Source organism: Entelurus aequoreus, linkage group LG23 (genome assembly GCF_033978785.1).
Source record: "Entelurus aequoreus isolate RoL-2023_Sb linkage group LG23, RoL_Eaeq_v1.1, whole genome shotgun sequence".
NCBI classification, from domain to species: Eukaryota; Metazoa; Chordata; class Actinopteri; order Syngnathiformes; family Syngnathidae; genus Entelurus; species Entelurus aequoreus.
Genome location: NC_084753.1, coordinates 9404249 through 9425240, shown reverse-complemented (window position 1 = coordinate 9425240; position 20992 = coordinate 9404249). Strand labels below are relative to the sequence as shown.

The 20992-nt window shown below is 39.7% G+C and overlaps 1 protein-coding gene across 1 annotated transcript in view; it reads right to left on the bottom strand.

Moving 5' to 3' along the window:
* Positions 1-20017, bottom strand: part of setd3 (SET domain containing 3, actin histidine methyltransferase) — a 39559-nt gene extending 19542 nt beyond the window's left edge. The window contains exons 1-8 of the mRNA XM_062034924.1: positions 19869-20017; positions 16509-16626; positions 14210-14302; positions 11990-12138; positions 8885-8957; positions 5431-5687; positions 2823-2881; positions 800-914 (exon numbers count right to left, since the gene is read on the bottom strand). Coding sequence (XP_061890908.1) covers positions 800-914; positions 2823-2881; positions 5431-5687; positions 8885-8957; positions 11990-12138; positions 14210-14302; positions 16509-16605 — 843 coding nt within the window. The 5' untranslated portion in view covers positions 16606-16626; positions 19869-20017. The remainder of the gene's footprint in view (positions 1-799; positions 915-2822; positions 2882-5430; positions 5688-8884; positions 8958-11989; positions 12139-14209; positions 14303-16508; positions 16627-19868) is intronic.
* Positions 20018-20992: the final 975 nt, after the last annotated feature.

Below are 20992 nucleotides of genomic sequence, written 5' to 3'. Positions count from 1 at the left end.
TGTTATGTGACATTCATCCTCCAATGTTGCCATTTCTAATATAAAGTAGTGTAAAGTTTTTACTTATATCTGTCAGTAAACTCACCATGAAAGCACTAAAACATACCGGTATAGTGACTTTACATTATTCACCCAAGGAACTTTACTTATTAGAGGGTTCCGGTCGGACGGTTTTTCACGGGACACATTTGGGGTGTTGTTGTTGCACTAGTGAGCCACGGATGAGGATATGCTGCTCCGTTATTGATTGAAGTAAAGTGTGAATGTCATTAAAACAGTTAGCTCCATCTTTTGACACTTCTTCCACTCCCGTCCTTGCACGCTACACCGCTACGACAAAGATGACGCTGTCCAAGTGGAGGCACGTAAATAAGACGCATCCTGAAGAGACTGTCAGAAAGTGAGTTGAAGATGATGTGTAAAACATCATCTATGCAACATTTTGAGCAAAGAACCAGCATTACATGTTATGTAGACCACAAGGAAGTCTTTTACATTTAGAAAATAATCATAATAATATGACTCCTTTAATGCGCCTTATAATCCGGTGAGCCTTATATATGAAAAAAGATAAAAAATAGACCATTCATCAGCAGTGTGCCTTATAATCCGTTGCGCCCTATGCTCCGGAAAATACGGTACTATGAATACGATAATTTTAATAGTTTTATGGGTAAAATGCCTATTTCATTCCTCTTTAAATTTCAAAATAATGTAAATCAAAACTATTTGGCTAAACAATGTTACCATGTGATTATCCAGGCCTTGGTATGTACAAGTGAGTTTGAAAAGCCCCTACCAGTCCATGTATGTGGTTGCACATGTCCCAAAGAGGAATGAGGGCCTGTGTGATCTGGCTGCCATCCTTAGTGGGGATCTGGTTCTGACGGGTCATGACAGAAGACACAGCCCACCTGTAAACAAATCCCTGTTATTGTTTATACACTGCAAACAATGCTTAGCAGATGTATTACACCACCTGGCATAACAACAAGAAAACACATTATACAAATATTTGAAAAACGGAAAAAAGGAAAGGAATTAATTTAAAATGATATTGCTTTTTCATACCCACTAGGAATGCAACAATACACCGTACAGGACAATACACTTTATGGACCGCAGTTCTTCAGTTTGTGTGTGTGTGTGTATTTGCTCGTGCACTTGATCCAGGGTGGCGAAAAGCCCTCCCTTGACATAATGTCTCCGCCCTCACATTGTTACAAATGGAGCAAAGACATCCATCCATCTTCTTCTGCTTATCCGAGGTCGGGGCACGGGGGCAGCAGCCTAAGCAGGGAAGCCCAGACTTCCCTCTCCCCAGCCACTTGGTCCAGCTCCTCCCGGGGGATCCCGAGGCGTTCCCAGGCCAGCCGGGAGACATAGTCTTCCCAACGTGTCCTGGGTCTTCCCAACGTGGCCTCCTACCAGTCGGATGTGCCCTAAACACCTCCCTAGGGAGGCGTACGGGTGGCATCCTGACCAGATGCCCGAACCACCTCATCTGGCTCCTCTCCATGTGGAGGAGCAGCGGCTTTACTTTGAACTCCTCCCGAATGACAGAGCTTCTCACCCTATCTCTAAGGGAGAGACCCACCACCCGGCGGAGGAAACTCATTTGGGCCGCTTGTACCCGTGATCTTGTCCTTTCGGTCATAACCCAAAGCTCATGACCATAGGTGAGGATGGGAACGTAGATCGACCGGTAAATTGAGAGATTTGCCTTCCGGCTCAGCTCCTTCTTCACCACAACGGATCGATACAGCGTCCGCATTACCGAAGACGCCACCTGTCGATCTCACAATTCACTCTTCCCTCACTTGTGAACAAGACTTTCAGGTACTTGAACTCTTCCATTTAGGGCAAGATCTCTTCCCTGGCACTCCACTCTTTTCCGGGCGAGAACCATGGACTCGGACTTGGAGGTGCTGATAGGCCCCATGTAATAAAATTAAATAAGAGACTTCCAAAAAGCTAGCAAATCTATTCTGATCGCTTTAATTTGAGACACCTGGAAACCTCCAGACTAAAGCACCATAATGCCAGTCTGAATGAACTATCAATAAGATCATTAAAGATGTCTGGAGAACAAAGGAGGCATGCTAGTTCACTGTCTCAGCTCCCTCACACACAAACTGGTCAAAACAACTCTAGACAAGCAACTTGGGGAACTCCTCACGGACTATCACAAGCAGTTCAACATCAGGGTGAATAACATCACGGTGGCTCAGAGTAGAGGTTGAGATCATCACAGGCTGCATGATCTCTGTGACCATTTGTGCCTTGATGATGGACTATATTTCAAAGTCTGTTGAAACTAAGTGCGTAGTTTGTCGTGACATGCCTGAAGAAGCTCTGGCTTAAGCAGTGCCACTTCAATCGTAAGCTAAATATAACACATTCGCATGATACTCATGTATTATTTCACAATTTGATTGACAAACTCGTGTATTTTATATCCTCACAACAGCGCCTGGGAGATGTTTAATTCAGTGGGAAGGTCAGTAAAGGAAGTTGGCAGCTATAATGTCTTTAAACCTGCTCACACACATTATTATGACACATTTGAGCAAAATGAGCCTGTTGTGTACATAGAAAAAGTTTGAGATCTTTCTTTTACGCTCATGAAAGATGGGATAAAAAACAAAAGTGTTGAGTATATCATTTAAGATGAAGGTTGAATAATTTCGAATGCAACAGTATACTGTTTATACTTCTGTCCGCCACATTTGGAACTGAATTAATTACAAAGCATCACTGAAACTGGCAACAAAAAACTATTTGACATGTTACTTTATTTCCCAACAAAGATCCAAACTAACCTGTAGTCATCAAATGTGAAGCTGTCCTTCAAAGGCAGACCACTGGCAGCAGGATGAGTCTGTCAATAATGGCAACAAGCGGTGGTTAGGCCATGTCCTCCACACGCCTGTCTGATTGGTACATCTGAGCTTTTGTGTTTGTTATTGACATCAATGAACGCTGTAGAATAATGAGTTATGTGGTCTAGGTTTACACTTTCAAAAGTTCATTCTACAGCATGCAGTATTATGAAGAAAATGCAGTGTCTTGGTAAAAAGCATTTCCCCGCTGTCATGCTGGATGTAACAGGAAAGAAGAACATACTACCGTATTTTTCGGACTATAAGGCGCACTTAAAATCCTTCCATTTTCTTAAAAATCGACAGTGCGCCTTATAAACCATGTGCCTAATGTACGGAATAATTCTGGCTGTGCTTACCGACCTCAAAGCTATTTTATTTTGTACATGGTATAATGATGATTGTGAAGATGGCAGTCACACATAAGAGATACATGTAGACTGCAAGATGAGGCCAGTAAACACCAAAACTTTAAATGTTCCATTGAAAATCAATCAATCAATCAAAGTTTATTTATATATCCCTAAATCACGAGTGTCTCAAAGGGCTGCACAAGCAACAACGACATCCTGGGCTCAGATCCCACATCAGGGCAAGGAAAAACTCAACCCAATGGGATGACAATGAGAAACCTTGGAGGGGACCGCAGATGTGGGGACCCCCCGCCCCCCTGGGAGACTGGTGCAATGGACGTCGAGTGGATCTAGTTAATAGTGTGAGAGTCTAGTCAATAGTGCATCTAGTTAATAGTGTAAGAGTCCAGTCCATAGTGGATCTAGTTAATAGTGTGACAGTCCAGTCCATAGTGGATCTAGTTAATAGTGTAAGAGTCCAGTCCATTGTGGATCTAGTTAATAGTGTGAGAGTCCAGTCCATAGTGGATCTAACATAATAGTGTAAGAGTCCAGTCCATTGTGGATCTAGTTAATAGTGTGAGAGTCCAGTCCATAGTGGATCTAGTTAATAGTGTAAGAGTCCAGTCCATAGTGGATCTAGTTAATAGTGTGAGAGTCCAGTCCATAGTGGATCTAGCATAATAGTGAGAGTCCAGTCCATAGTGGATCTAACATAATAGTGTGAGAGTCCAGTCCATAGTGGATCTAACATAATAGTGTAAGAGTCCAGTCCATTGTGGATCTAGTTAATAGTGTGAGAGTCCAGTCCATAGTGGATCTAGTTAATAGTGTAAGAGTCCAGTCCATAGTGGATCTAGTTAATAGTGTGAGAGTCCAGTCCATAGTGGATCTAACATAATAGTGAGAGTCCAGTCCATAGTGGATCTAACATAATAGTGTGAGAGTCCAGTCCATAGTGGATCTAACATAATAGTGTGAGAGTCCAGTCCATAGTGGATCTAACATAATAGTGAGAGTCCAGTCCATAGTGGGGCCAGCAGGAGATCATCTTGAGTGAGACAGGTAAGCAGCACAGAGATGTCATCAACTGATACACAGATGAGTGGTCCACCCTGGGTCCCGACTTTGAAAAGCTAGCGCTTCATCTGTGGTCACCTGATAACCTCTCCACGCAAGAGAGGGTGGCAGAGCAGCGCTCACACAACCTGGGCTGAAAAATCTGTCAAAATGTTTTAGTACGAATTCGGTAAGCTGTGAAGCCACACCACTTGATGGATTGTGGGAGCATTACGGCTACTGTAGACAGATGAATTGTGCTTCAACATACAAGTAGTATTATGGTGTGTGTATAAGGACCACAAAATGGCACCCAATAGCAGACATTATCTGGCGTTTTGTTTCGCAATATTATGCAAAACCAACTTTTCTTACCTTCTGGTACCTGCTGATTTGTATTTGGGATCTGAATAAGTCCTGAAATTTGCGTGAGTCCGCCTTTGTAGTCCGTGTCGACACCGTAGTTGATAATCTTTTTTTTCTCTATCTTCTTGTTATGTGACATTCATCCTCCACTGTTGCCATTTCTAATATAAAGTAGTGTCAAGTGCTTACTTATATCTGTCAGTAAACTCTCCATGAAAGCACTAAAACATACCGGTGTAGTGACTTTACATTATTCACCCAAGGAACTTTACTTATTAGAGAGTTCCGGTCACGGGTGTTGTCGTTGCACTAGTGAGCCACGGATGAGGAGATGCTGCTCCATTATTGATTGAAGTAAAGTGTGAATGTCATTAAAACAGTTAGCGCCATCTTTTGACACTTCTTCCACTCCCGTCCTTGCACGCTACACCGCTACAACAAAGATGACGCTGTCCAAGTGGAGGCACGTAAATAAGGCGCATCCTGAAGAGACTGTCAGAAAGTGAGTTGAAGATGATGTGTAAAACATCATCTATGCAACATTTTGAGTAAATAACCAGCATTACATGTTATGTAGACCACGAGGAAGTCTTTTAGAAAATAATCATAATAATATGACTCCTTTAATGCGCCTTATACTCCGGTGCGCCTTTTGTATGAAAATAGACCTGAATAGACCTGCTCATCGGCAGTCCGCCTTATGATCCGGTGTGCCCTATGGTCCGGAAAATACGGTAATTCATTCAAATGTGTTGAATGCATTTTCTTACCTGAAAAAGTCTGTAGAAGTAGGCGTACTGACGGGCTGTAATTCTAAACTGACTCAGGACATCCTGAATAGCCTGCGTGCCAAGGAGCAGGCGCACCTCATCTTGCTGGTAATACAGTGGGGTGCTGTAATCCTGAGGAAGACTTCGGATGTATGGCAGCCAAAACGATGCAGAGTCGGCCCGCTCGCAAAGCAGGTGGAGGGCCAGGGAAACATTGCCCATGGCCTTAAGAATACGATCCTGGCGGAGCAATGGTCCTGAAAAGCAGAAGTTTCATTATTCATCATTTTCTCAGTGCTGCTTTGATAGTGGCTTCATTACTCCTGTTTTAGCCTCCCTCCACTGGCTGCCTGTGTCTTTTAGAGTCCATTTTAAAATGATCTTACTTGTTTTTAAATCCTTACATGGTCTTGCCCCACCTTACCTCTCTGAGCTGCTCCACCTCTATGCCCGCACCCGGTCCCTCAGGTCAGCTGATCAGCTGATCCTGGAGGTACCCAAATCCAAGCGTAAGCTCAGGGGGGACAGAGCCTTCTCTGTTGCGGGCCCCAAACTCTGGAATGATCTTCCACTTCATGTCAGACAGGCCCCTTCTTTGGCTATTTTTAAGACCCTTCTTAAAACCCATTTTTATTCACTGGCTTTTAACCCAGCATGAGACTTTAAACTGTTTTTAACTTTTAACTTTTTTAACTGCTTTTTATCTAACAAAATTGTTCTTAGGGTAATTTTGTATTTGCTTTTTAATGTGTATTTTACTTCTGTTTTAAATTTTATTTTTTAGTCTGTCCTTTGCCTTTATTTCTTTGTGGTGTACAGCCCTTTGTCTTTCAACTGTGGTTGTTTTTAAAGGGCTTTATAAATAAAGTTGGTATGGTATGGTATGGTAAAGACAATAATGAGCATATTGATTAATTGGATGGTGGAAAATTCACATTCTAATACACCTTCTTTGAGTTTGGCTCAGCAGTATTAACATTGATCAAAATAGTAATATTTACCTCTATTATTGCCATTACTATTAAGTCCAATGAAACAATTATCAATCAGCCTTTTTTTAATCCAACAGGCCCATTTAAAACTGGTTATTTCAAATGGAGCCGCGCCTGTTTGTCTCTAGCATTGTGCCGCCCACGGTGCCATTTAATTGGTTAGGCAAAACACACACGGGTAAGAAGCAGAGCCAATCAGAAGCTTTTGCAGAGAAAAGTGGAGAGAAACTGTACGGATGTGTTGAAACACAAATAACTCTTCTGAAATTGTACAAAAGGCAAAAGCAGTGAAGTTGTGACGTTGTGTAAGTGGTAAATAAAAAGAGAATACATCCTCGTCACGTCTGTTGTGTCCTTGGGCAAGACACTTGACCCACCTGCTCCCAGTGCCACCCACACTGCTTTAAATGGAACTTACATGTTGGCTTTCACTATGTAAAAGCGCTTTGAGTCACTAGAGAAAAGCGCTATATAAATATAATTCACTCACTTCACCCTTGCTCCTGATGGGTCTTGGTTAGGGCCTTGCATGACAGCCATCAGTGTGTGAATGTGGAAATAGTGTCAAAGCGCTTTGAGTACCTTGAAGGTAGAAAAGCGCTATACAAGTATAACCACAACTAGTTTCCCATCGCAAAATCTAGGTGTGTTGATTCCATTTCAAAAAAAAAAAAAGAATCACAATCAGATTAAGGTGCTTCCATGTGTTGTAGAAACTTTATTTGAAGCCAAATTATTTGAGAAATCTGACCAATTTGGTGCATGGAAAGGTTTGGCAGAGAGGCACTCTAATACAGCGCCTACAGCTTTATTTATGGTCCCAAAATCTAAACAATGATTCCACATTAAAAACATTTAACAGGCTGTACATTCTTCTTCTCTGCAAACATTTTGGCGACATGGTGATGACCAGCCAGTAAGCCACGCCCCCCAGCCTCTTCAACTTCCAGACAGACAGGCAATAATGAGGGGCGGCACAAGACCCGTGTTAGCTTTGTGTGGAAATTTGGGGATTTTTACTCAAGTAAATCGAAACAAAATTGTAATTATAGAAAAAATAAAATTATGACACAATTTAATGGACTAATATAAATATGTATTATTCCGTTTTTTTAATTTTTCATGACAAGTGAGGCTCTGCCTTACCCGCCTACTCTGATTGTCCCTGTGAGCGGTCTTCAAAAGTAGTATATTACTGTAATTTGGGATGTAACGATTTGTTGTGACAAGATTTGTGGTTGCCGATACGATTCAGGGACCATGTTTTTTAGAGCGATACGATCTGAAATGATTCAGTGAGTTTAAATCAATTCAGTAACTTCTTAGCAAAAATGAGTGTGACTTCGGAATAAATATGGATACTGTACACTGCAAGTGAAGTTTCCTTTAGTCCTGTTATTTCTTGTAAGGGAATTACATATAAATGAGTTATGGATACAAACAGGCAAGTAAACAACTAGCAATGGCCAATGCATTCACATCTTATTTCAATAAAGTGAAACCAACACTTTAGGTTGAAACAGGAGGAAACACTTTTCAATTTTCAATAAAAGTACAGTAACCAACATGTTAACAATAGATTTATTCACCTGCTACTCTTGCTGCTGTTTTTCAACATGAAAGTAATACAATATCAATATAAAAAATAAACATATCTTCAGGTTGAATGAGCAGTAAGGAGAGAAATTAAGTGCAGGCATTTTTCCCCCAGATTAAATTAGCAGTGGTTTGATCTGCTACTACTCTCATTTTAATAAACACGGATCATCATAAAGACGTGATGGAAGTGACAGCGGACAAGTTTCGGTGACAGACGAACCAAATGGCAGAGGGTTTGATAAACGAAGTTGGAAAACTAGGTGAAGTGTGACCACTTTTTCAGTCATAAATATTCATATACATTTTGTCCGTCTCGTCCTTTGTGGCTTAAAGTTAAGTTGTGGCTTTATATTATTGTGTTGTTTTTATTTGTGGTGGCTTCTGCAATAGTGCTGTAGCTGAAAGTTTGTGTGTTGTAATTAATGATATTGTCTTGTGGCGTTTGCAGATTTCACGTCCTTATCATTCAAAATGCTAAACTTCATATAAAGTCTGCCATTTTTAAATCCAATGTTTGCATTTTTCTGGTATCCATAAAATCAATATATTGCCTTTTAAAAGGATGTTGGATTGACACCTATCTTCCGGAAAAGTTGCCAAGCACAGATTGATATCAATTTAGGAATATAAATCATTTAGGGCTGCAACAACTAATCGATTAAATAGATTAAAATCGATTATAAAAATAGTATAGTATAAATAATCGACAGATTAATCGATTATCAAATTAATCGTTAGTTGCAGCCCTAAAATCAATCTATCGATATATTGATCAGTTAATAATGTGACTGGATAATACAAAGCTGTTTCAACTATTACACCATTGACAAAAATATTTTATTAAAGGAATACAGAGTCCTTACCCAGAATAGAATTATGTGCCGATTCCACTGTCATCAGCATCTTCCTCGGAATGCACAAGAACATTTCTTCTGCCTACATTCCAAAAGAAAATACTGAGAGATTAAGTTGCTCAACCAGTGTAATCCAACAGGTAATACAATGCATAATCTTATCATTAAAATGTTTGCCTATTATACAAAGCCCAAAAGCAGTGAAGTTGTCAGGTTGTGTAAATGGTAAATAAAAAGAGAATACAATAAATCTTTTTCAACTTATATTCAATTGAATAGACTGCAAAGACAAGATATTTAAAGTTTGAACTGGAAAAGTTAATTTTTAGCAAATTTGATTGCCTGCAACATGTTTCAAAAAAGCTGGCACAAGTGGCAAAAAAGAGTGATAAAGTTGAGGAATGCTCATCAAAGACTTATTTGGAACATCCCACAGGTGAACAGGTGGGTGCCATGATTGGGTATAAAAGCAGCTTCCAGTCATTCACAAACAAGGACGGGGCGAGGGTCACCACTTTGTCAACAAATGCCTGAGCAAATTGTTGAACAACAACATTTCTCAACAAGGAATTTAGGGATTTCACCATCTACGCTCCGTAATATCATCAAAAGGTTCAGAGAAGTTCTGTGAAGGCAGCATTAATGCTGACAAGGTACATACAGGTTTTGGACAGTGTTGGCGTTAATGCACATTTTGTGTCTTTTTATGCATTGAAATCAGAAAGGAATTTCCGGAAGTTCGTGCGTGCCCTGGACACAAATTTTTTCTTATTTTTTGACCGCCCAGTTTGTTTTTTATCGATTATCGCTTTCCGCCAGTCTTTTGTTTTGTTTATATTTGCCGGGTTAAATTATTATTAATTATTGGTCGACTTCAAAGCATTGCACTTTCCGGTACAGTTTCTTAAATTGCGATTCGCCGAAAGTTTTATCGATCACAAATACTGCATTTCCGGTATTAGGACACCCGCGGGTTATTGTTGGTCATGGAGAGCAATAAACCCAAGAAATGAAAAGTGGCTTCAGGAGCCAGTTTTCAGCTGTACGTCAAGCAAGAATGCGAAAGAATTCCACTTCAAAAATGTGTCTCCTCAGTTCCCAAACCTTTACTGAGTGTTGTTAAAAGGAAAGGCCATGTAACACACTGGTAAAATGCCTTTTTTGCAATGTGTTGCTGCCATTCATTTCTGAGTTAAAGGCCTACTGAAAGCCACTACTAGCGACCACGCAGTCTGATAGTTTATATATCAATGATGAAATCTTAATATTGCAACACATGCCAATACGGCCGGGTTAACTTATAAAGTGACATTTTACATTTCCCGCCACACTTCCGCTTGAAAACGTCTCGGTATGATGACGTATGCGTGTGACGTAGCCAGTTTAACAGAGGTATGGCTTCCCCATTGAAGCCAATACGAAATAGCTCTGTTTTCATCTCATTATTCCACAGTATTCTGGACATCTGTGTTGGTGAATCTGTTGCAATTTGTTCATTGCATTATGGAGAAAGAAGCTGAGCAAGCAAAGAAGAAAGTTGTCGGTGCGAAGCGGAGTATTTTGCGAGGGAAGTCAGCAACACAACACAGCCGGCGTTTCATTGTTTACATTCCCGAAAGATGCAGTCAAGATCGAAGAACTCGGACAACAGAGACTCTAACCAGGAGGACTTTGACTTCGATACACAGACGCCTGTAGAGAACTGGGACAACACAGACTCTTACCAGGATTACTTTGATTTGGATACACAGACGCAGACGCGGTACCGTGAGTACACAGCTGCGCTTCCAAACATTTGATCGCTTGCCCGTACGTGCGTGTCACGTACGTAACTTTGGGTAAATATATAAGCTTTATGAACCTTGGGTTAGGTGAATGGTCCTTTGGGCTGAGTGAGTGAGTGTGTTGTGCAGGTGTTTGAATTGTATTGGCGGCTTATATGGACGGGAGCTAGTAGCTAGGAGCTAGGAGCTAGCATAACAAACACCTGTTTTTATGCAGGATTAATTTGTGGCATATTAAATATAAGCCTGGTTGTGTTGTGGCTAATAGAGTATATATATGTCTTGTGTTTATTTACTGTTGTAGTCATTCCCAGCTGAATATCAGGTCCCACCCGCCTCTCACAGCATCTTCCCTATCTGAATCGCTTCCACTCCCCACTAGTCCTTCACTTGCACTTTACTCATCCACAAATCTTTCATCCTCACTCAAATGAATGGGGAAATCGTCGCTTTCTCGGTCCGAATCTCTCTCACTTCTGGCCGCCATCACTGTAAACAATAGGGAACTTTGCGGAAATGTTCAACTGACTACGTCACGCTACTTCCGGTAGGGGCAAGGCTTTTTTTTGTCAGATACCAAAAGTTGCGATCTTTATCGTCGTTGTTCTCTACTAAATCCTTTCAGCAAAAATATGGCAATATCGCGAAATTATCAAGTATGACACATAGAATAGATCTGCTATCCCCGTTTAAATAAAAAAATGTCATTTCAGTAGGCCTTTAATTATTATTTGCAAGAAATAAGAAAGTTTCTCAGTGTGAACATGAAATATCTTGTCTTTGCAGTCTATTCAATTGAATATAAGTTGAAAAGGATTTGTTGTATTCTCTTTTTATTTACACAACCTCACAACTTCACTGCTTTTGGGTCTTGTGCATAATTAGGGTTGTCAAAACCTAAAACTTTTAATACAATTAATCAGTTAACAAATTAATTGATTATTCACAATGTGCAAATATGTCTGAAATGTGAATGAATGTTTAGAGTTTGTCTATTTGGAAAGACAATATAAATATAATCGTATTGTGTCATTGAACACACTGTGGGCCTGATCTACTAAGATCCAAATACCAAACGCTCAACAGCGTGTGCAGACTTGGGATGTAAGGACATGAAAATGTCATATCAGGGCTATTGTCAACAAAATGATCACGGTGTTGTTGAATGTGCTCAAATACTAATACGCTTATAAGTAAGTTGTATTTAAGGAATTAAATCAAACAAATAAATAGATATACTTTCTTAGGAGAAGTAATATGTTATATAATACTATTGTTCTGGCTACTTACTGTATATATAGATCTATGCTGACAGCAGTGTTTTGCTCACCTTAATGTCTCTGGTGGCTTGGAGGCCATAGCCTTCTTTTCCAAAGTTGGCAATTCTGAAAGCATCACAGGAGACGCCATTCTCTTTTGCCCAGGACACCAGATCCTGGAAATGGTCGTTTCTTGAACCGTCAAATAATATTGTCATACCTAAGAAAAGGAAGTTTATAATTGTATTTTTATGTACCATCCCTTCACAGACAGACATGAAAACACCATGACATTAAGTTCAATTATCTTTCAGGACTTACAATATTCATAGTAATAATAATGATAACGAGATGAAGACATTTCTGTAGAATGATGATGCAATGTAGAACAAATGTAAGAATAGTTTGAATGTTGAAGAGCTGACGCCGAACTGACACGCTATTTCAATGTATGATGAATGTAGAAATGGTTTGAATGATGAAATGATGTAAGTGTTGAAATGGTTTGAATGATGAAATGTTTAGAATGTTGAAGAGCTCACGCTGAACTGAAATTCTAGATGCAATGTAAAAATGGTTTTAAAGAAGCTGTACTGAAATGTATTATGAATCTTGAAATGGTAACTGTTGGTATAGTTAGAAGAGTTAGCATACCTCTAGAGGTTACATAATAACAGAACCTAGAAATGTTTGCTCTAAACGCTGGCATAAAAAAAGTTAGCATGCTAACAGGGAAACAGCTAGCATACTTCTAAGATTCCACCAAGTAACAAAATCTATGATTAGGTTCAAACGTACACATTTGCTAGCATAAATATGTTAACGTGCTAACACTAAAAAAGTTTGCATACATCTAAGATAGCGCCATGTAAGAAAATTCATGAGCTGCTGTTAGAACTAACTGAATCAGTCGAGAAATGTTGCAATTGTACAACTTTGAAAACATTTTCCAATCATTTCAATGGAGATTTCCTGGTTATTTGAAAGTTTGGGGAAAAGCGGAATTTATTTTTTTAAAATGATAAATAGCATGAATGTCCTGAATATGCTGAATTGGTTGGTGTTGGAATCATTTGACTTGGTTGAGAAATGTGGGAATTGTGGCGCTTTGAAAAAATTCCCATTCATTTTAATGGGGATTTGCTGGTAATTTGGGAATTTCAGATAAATTGGTCATTTTTTTAAGGTGATTAATAGCACAAATGTTCTGAATGAGCGGAAAAGGTTGGTAATGGAGTGTAATCGGTTGAGAAATGTGTTGATAGGTACAATTTACATTTCAGAATTAGTGTTAGAAATTTTCAGGAATTCCAGAAATTCCAGGAAAACCAGAATTTGGTTTGGAACTTGGGAAAGTGTTCATTTGAATGTCCTGAATAAGTGGAATAGGTTGGAGATGGAATGTTATAAATGGCTTGAGAAATGTTGTAATCGTGGCACTTTGGAGAAATTCCCACTCATTTCAATGGAAATGTGCTGGAAATTTAGGGATTTCAGGAAAAGTGAGACTTTTTTGAAGGCAATTAATGGCATAGATGTCCTGAATGAGCTGAATTGGTTGAGAAATGTGGGAAATGTGGAGCTTTGAAATATTTCCCATTCATTTTCATGGGAATTTCCTGGTCATTTGGGAATTTCAGGAAAATCTAATTTTTTGAAGGTGAATAGCACAAATGTCCTGAATGAGCGGAATAGGTTGGTGATGGAGTGCAATCAGTTGAGAAATGTGTTGATAGGGACAATTTACATTTGACAATTAGTGTTACAGAATTTGAGGAATTCCAGGAAAACCAGAATTTGGTTTGGAACTTGGGAAAGTGTTAGTTTGAATGTCCTGAATAAGCGGAATTGGTTGGCGCTGGAATGTTGTAAATGGCTTGAGAAATGTTGTAATCGTGGCACTTTGGAAAAATTCCCACTCATTTCAATGGGAATTTCCTGGAAATTTAGGGATTTCAGGAAAATTGAGACTTTTTTTGAAGGCGATTAATGGCATAGATGTCCTGAATGAGCTGAATTGGTCGGTGTTGGAATTGTTTGACTTGGTTGAGAAATGTGTTAGTAGTTACAATTTATATTCGAGAGGTCACTGGTGTGAAAACTCTTGAGACAGTTAAAAAATGCATTTTTTAAATAAATTAAATATGAATATTAAAATAAATACAGTAAATATATTTTATGAATATATGTAATATATATAATACAATATAAATACTGAAAATAATAAATACATCAAAAATAAATCAAAGTGAAGTACAATAAAAAAAACACTTGCACTTGGCCAAGGTTACCTTTCTGCTTCTTTCGGATCTTCTCCACTAAACTTTTAATTTGAACATATTCCTCCCACTCTTCACTGGCAGATGGCGCTTCCCCGCTGCACTCTGGAAAGACAGATGCCATTAGAGTATAGCAAGGCCCTACACTTAGCTTTTGCATTGGGAGCACAAGGTTCCCCCTACATGAAAAAAATGAGGAGCATGATTGACATCAGGGGAAATCTCCATATATGGTCGAGATCTACCAGAGAGCTTTGCGGGAGTCCGGCATTGTAGTCCCATGATATAGTCAATAAGTTCCTTATTTCTGTGTGAAATCAAATGTAATAACATGTTTGTATATTAAATGCAAACATCCTCACATTTATTGGTGCAATACATCTTTGGACAATTTTGAGCAGTATTTTAGGTCAAAGTATAATCATTTTGTAAATGTTTCAATAAGTGCTTTATGTACGTTATGCTTGTGTAAGCTACTTTATTAAACCCTTTATTTTGTTAGCACAGTCAGACCGGATGTAGCGCACCGCGCTATTATTGTGAAGGGGACAAAGTGTGCTGTGCTGTTCTCAGCTTGACGAGTAAGGAGGCGACTCACTTGAGGTTAGGGTTGTCCCAATATTTTAGTACCGCTACCAAAATGTATTTAGATACTTTGTAAATAAAGGGGACCACAAAAAATGTCATTATTGGCTTTATTTGAACAAAAGAAACATATGTTTATTATTGTCATTTAGTCCTTCAATAAAATGTTGAACATACTAGACAACTTGTCTTTTAGTAGTAAGTAAACAAACAAAGACTCCTAATTAGTCTGCTGACGTATGCAGTAACATATTGTGTCATTTATACACCTATTATTAGCTACCGTATTTTTCAGAGTCTAAGTCGCTCCGGAGTATATGTCGCACCGGCCGAAAATGCATACTAAAGAAGGAAAAAAACATATATAAGTCGCACTGGGGAAATGTATTTGATAAAAGCCAACAGCAAGAATAGACATTTGAAAGGCAATTTAAAATGTCTAAAGAATAGTGAACAACAGGCTGAATAAGTGTACGTTATATGAGGCATCTGCGATGAGGTGGCGACTTGTCCAGGGTGTACCCCGCCTTCCGCCCGATTGTAGCTGAGATAGGCTCCAGCGCCCCCCACGACCCCGAAGGGAATAAGCAGTAGAAAATGGATGGATATATGAGGCATAAATAACCAACTGGTATGTTAACGTAACATATTATGGTAAGAGTCATTCAAATAACTATAACATATAGAACATGCTATACGTTTACCAAACAATCTGTCACTCCTAAATCCCATGAAATCTTATACGTCTAGTCTCTTACGTGAATGACATCAATAATATTATTTCATATTTGACGCTAATGTGTTCATCATTTCCCACATAAGTCGCTCCTGAGTATAAGTCGCACCCCCGGCCAAACTATGACAAAAACTGCCACTTATAGTCCGAAAAATACGGTATTCCTCGTCCTCCAGTGATACTGGTACTTGTAAGAAACTCACTTTATTTGTCGCCATGGAGACCAGGATTAGTGATTTAGAAGTAGCTAAAAACACTGCCGACTGCAGATGGACTTTAGCCGTTAGCTCGCTAGCCATGTCTTAAAGCAGCTCTTCCTGAGGGTGTTTCAGTGTTATAACTTCACCTTTATCTTTACACCAAAATGCATCCATTCTCCCTATTCTGTCTACACACTGTGTCTGCTTGTAAGTACTCTGTGTGTGTGCGCTGCCAAACATGCTCCTCTGCTCGTAAAAGCAGCACGTGACGACTACGGGGGGGACGGGGAATCTGTACTTTTTAGAGGCGGTATAGTACCAAATATGATTAATTAGTATCACAATACTATACTAATACCGTACAACCCTACTGTGGACATTGTATTCAATGCTTTTTCATGCCATTTGCAAAATCCATTTAATGACTTTTAATGTATTTTAATGCCCTGTGGAAACCCTGAATAATCCATTTTTGAATGATAACTTCATGTGCAATCACCACTTCTAATTTACTTTTGACACATGCAAAATCCTGTGTTGTTTTATTTAAATAGCCATGAAAACACATTGTTATATTTGATATTGCGTGTTTTTTGTTTATATTACAAAGCAAGCAAATTGACAGAGCCTTTGCAGTTTTGTTTTGGGTTCAGCGTGTTTTGTTGTTGTAAAATAACAATACAACTTTCTATTATCCACCCATCCATTTTCTACCGCTTGTCCCTATCATACTTCATGTGCAATAGTAGAAAATAAAACTGTGCTGTATGCTAAAAGTAAATGCACTTACTTTGCAGCAGTTCGGAAACGAGGTTCATCATCTCTTTTGGAGAAGCCATGGCACTAGCTCCTGACAGAGACTTCCTTGATCGACTCTTCTTTCCCATGGTCCAGGCTATACAACAAGGCTGAAAGAAAAAGAAAAAGGCTGTTAGTATTTGTACCACTAATTATGTTTAATTGCATCTCTATTGCTTCACAAGAACCAAATGAGTTGTGTTATACAAGGGTGAATGATTCTGTCTGGGTAATGTTACTATGAATTGATTAACGTGGACCCCGACTTAAACAAGTTGAAAAACTTATTGGGGTGTTACCATTTAGTGGTCAATTGTACGGAATATGTACTGTACTGTGCAATCTACTAATAAAAGTCTCAATCAATCCATCCAGACTCAAAGCATTCATTTACAGGCTGTGAAATGATTAAAATATTGAATCTATTGAATGGCATCTGTTGGAGCGACACTTCACTTCCATCACGTCAGTCAATGTTGACGACTCATCGACTATTTTAGTCTTATATTAGTCCACTCATCGGATTATGAACCGCACTCTTATGCAGTCAATGGCTTTTAAATTCATCTTGAGATATTTTTTAGGCGTGTGCTAACAAGGGATGTATTGATATGAACATTGTATCATACAAATACATTTGGTAATGTAGTGTATTTATATACATTATTTGAAGCCAATGTGGCCTCCAGTCAAAAAGTGTGGGCACCCCTGGCATGAGGAACTTAAATGAGATGATCTAACCCTATTATTAGCACATGATTGGACTTTTACAATGAAGTGAGTTATTTGAAGATGTAAATTAGGCCTTAATGGGAATGTTATGCCCAACTAGCACCAGAGGTGGGTAGTAACGCGCTACATTTACTCCGTTACATCTACTTGAGTAACTTTTGGGATAAATTGTACTTCTAAGAGTAGTTTTAATGCAACATACTTTTACTTGAGTATATTTATAGAGAAGAAACGCTACTTTTACTCCGCTCCATTTATCTACATTCAGCTCGCTACTCGCTACTGATTTTTATCCATCTGTTAATGCACGCTTTGTTTGTTTTGCTTTGTCAGACAGACCTTCAAAGTAGGATCTATCGCATGCCTGCGTTTCACCAATCAAATGCAGTCACTGGTGACGTTTGACTCCGTTTCACCAATCAAATACAGTCACTGGTGACGTTTGACTCCGTTTCACCAATCAAATGCAGTCACTGGTGACGTTTGACTCCGTTTCACCAATCAAATGCAGTCACTGGTGACGTTTGACTCCGTTTCACCAATCAAATGCAGTCACTGGTGACGTTTGACTCCGTTTCATCAATCAATTGCAGTTACTGGTGACGTTTGACTCCGATTCACCAATCAAATGCAGTCACTGGTGACGTTTGACTCCGTTTCACCAATCAAATGCAGTCACTGGTGACGTTTGACTCCGTTTCACCAATCAAATGCAGTCACTGGTGACGTTTGACTCCGTTTCACCAATCAAATACAGTCACTGGTGACGTTTGACTCCGTTTCATCAATCAATTGCAGTCACTGGTGACGTTTGACTCCGTTTCACCAATCAAATGCAGTCACTGGTGACGTTTGACTCCATTTCACCAATCAAATGCAGTCACTGGTGACGTTTGACTCCGTTTCACCAATCAAATGCAGTCACTGGTGACGTTTGACTCCGTTTCACCAATCAAATGCAGTCACTGGTGACGTTTGACTCCGTTTCACCAATCAAATGCAGTCACTGGTGACGTTTGACTCCGTTTCATCAATCAATTGCAGTCACTGGTGACGTTTGACTCCGTTTCACCAATCAAATGCAGTCACTGGTGACGTTTGACTCCGTTTCACCAATCAAATGCAGTCACTGATGACGTTTGACTCCGTTTCACCAATCAAATACAGTCACTGGTGACGTTTGACTCCGTTTCACCAATCAAATGCAGTCACTGGTGACGTTTGACTCCGTTTCATCAATCAATTGCAGTCACTGGTGACGTTTGACTCCGTTTCACCAATCAAATGCAGTCACTGGTGACGTTTGACTCCGTTTCACCAATCAAATGCAGTCACTGGTGACGTTTGACTCCGTTTCACCAATCAAATGCAGTCACTGGTGACGTTTGACTCCGTTTCACCAATCAAATGCAGTCACTGGTGACGTTTGACTCCGTTTCACCAATCAAATGCAGTCACTGGTGACGTTTGACTCCGTTTCATCAATCAAACAGAGCCAAACAAAGTTTCAGCGGCAAAACAACAACAAGCTTAAGCTTACATGAACTCAACGTCAAATTTGAGGAAGCACATGGCGGTAAGTAACGTTAGTAGATATTTTGGCTGTCACCGTAGGCTGATGTTAGCTTCCCTGCTATGAATCACTGTCAAATGTACATCGTGTGGGGACATTTATTAACGCCTCATAGATAGACAGACAGAGACACACACACACTCACACACACAGTCGGACACACACTCACACATGCATAGAAACACCAATCAGAAGTGCACAGTGTGTTCCCAGGTGCAGCCCACACCTATCAGTTTATGGTTTGCGTAAAGGCTAACTTGTTATTTTCCTTTGTAATCTCTGCCTACTGAGCCTATGGTGCTGTTAAGTTATTGTGGCTCAATTTGCCTTCATTTTTTTTATGTTAATGTATTATTATTTAATATATATTATTGTTTTAGTTGCTTAAGAGATATTCCTGGCTCTGAATTTGCTCATTGCTATTTTTATGTTGTTGTGCATTATTTGTTGCCGTCATCATTAAAGGAACAGGTTACTCATCAGTTACTCAGGACTTGAGTAGTTTTTTCACAACATACTTTTTATTTTTACTCAAGTAAATATTGGGTGACTCCTCCTTACTTTTACTTGAGTAATAAATCTCTAATGTAACAGTACTCTTGAGTACAATTTCTGGCTACTCTACCCACCTCTGACTAGCACACACACACACACACACACTCACACACACACACACACACACACACACACTAAGTCTAAATCAAAGAAGGACTTAGTTTATTTTTAGCAGATGGTATTGGTGCAGCCCACTTGCCAGCTAAAAGGAGGCAGACAGGCCTGACTTCAGCTTCATGTGCTACAAGACGGAGTCAGGACGACATGAAAACAAGACAGAGGAGTATAAATAGTGTTTACAGATAAGCAGCTGGTGTAAAAGTATATCAAGTTAGCAGTTATTAGTACACACAAGCTACAAGTTGTGCTAGCTGTTGTTAGCTGCTGACAACACATTGGTCTTCAGAGGGAGACAAACAAGGCATTATTAAAAGTGGATGAAAGCGTCAATGTGTTAGGAAGCATGTTTTAAATCCCTCCATGAAGTCTTACCTTCAATTATTACAACTCTGCTCTACCACCTTCTTCTTCTTCTTCTTCCTTTTCCTCTTTTCCGTCTTCTTCTTCGCCTCTTTTCAGCGGTTGTCATTTAGTTTCATGGAGCATTACCGCCACCTTGTGTTGAAGTGCGGAGTGACTTAGACACTACTTCACTATACACTCTGCATCTTTAGCATCTTTAACATCTTTAGCATCTTTAGCAGGCTTATTGAACGGCAGTATTAGCAATATAGCTAATATAGTCACTTACATCATGTGTTGTCTTCATTATAACACTTATATAAGACTTTTAAAGTCATTTTGATAGTAGGCTAATATAGACACTTACATCATGTGTTGTCTTCATTATAACACTTATATAAGACTTTTAAAGTCATTTTGATAGTAGGCTAATATAGACACTTACATCATGTGTTGTCTTCATTATAACACTTATATAAGACTTTTAAAGTCATTTTGATAGTAGGCTAATATACGTTTGTAGCTAATATAGACACTTACATCCTCAAACCGTCGGGGGGTAGGGGGGTGGACGGAGACAAAGAGATGGCCAATGAGCTAAACTAGTTCTTTAACAGGTTTGACAAAGTGGCTCCAACAAGCTCCTACCTGGGAAGGAGGAGGAGTACCTGTTTCCATCAGGGGGGTGGATGTGGACATGGTTGAGGATTATAAATACCTGGGTGTACACATGGACAACAAGCTGAATGGGTCAAAACACGCTGAGGCACTCTACAAGAAGGGACACTCTACTTCCTCAGGAGGCTAGGATCCTTCAACATCTGCACAAAGATGTTGAAGATGTTCTACGAGTCGGTGGTGGCGGGCGCCTTCTTGTACGCCGTGGCCTGCTGGGGCAGCGGCTGAGAGCGAGGGACGCAAACAGACTGGACAAGTTGGTAGAGAAGGCCAGTAACGTGGTGGGAGTGGAGCTAGACTCTCTGGTGGTGGTGTCAGAGAGGAGAAGTCTAGCAAAGCTCCTACACCTCCCACCCACTACACTCACATTATGGACAACACCTCCCACCCACTACACTCACATTATGGACAACACCTCCCACCCACTACACTCACATTATGGACAACACCTCCCACCCACTACACTCACATTATGG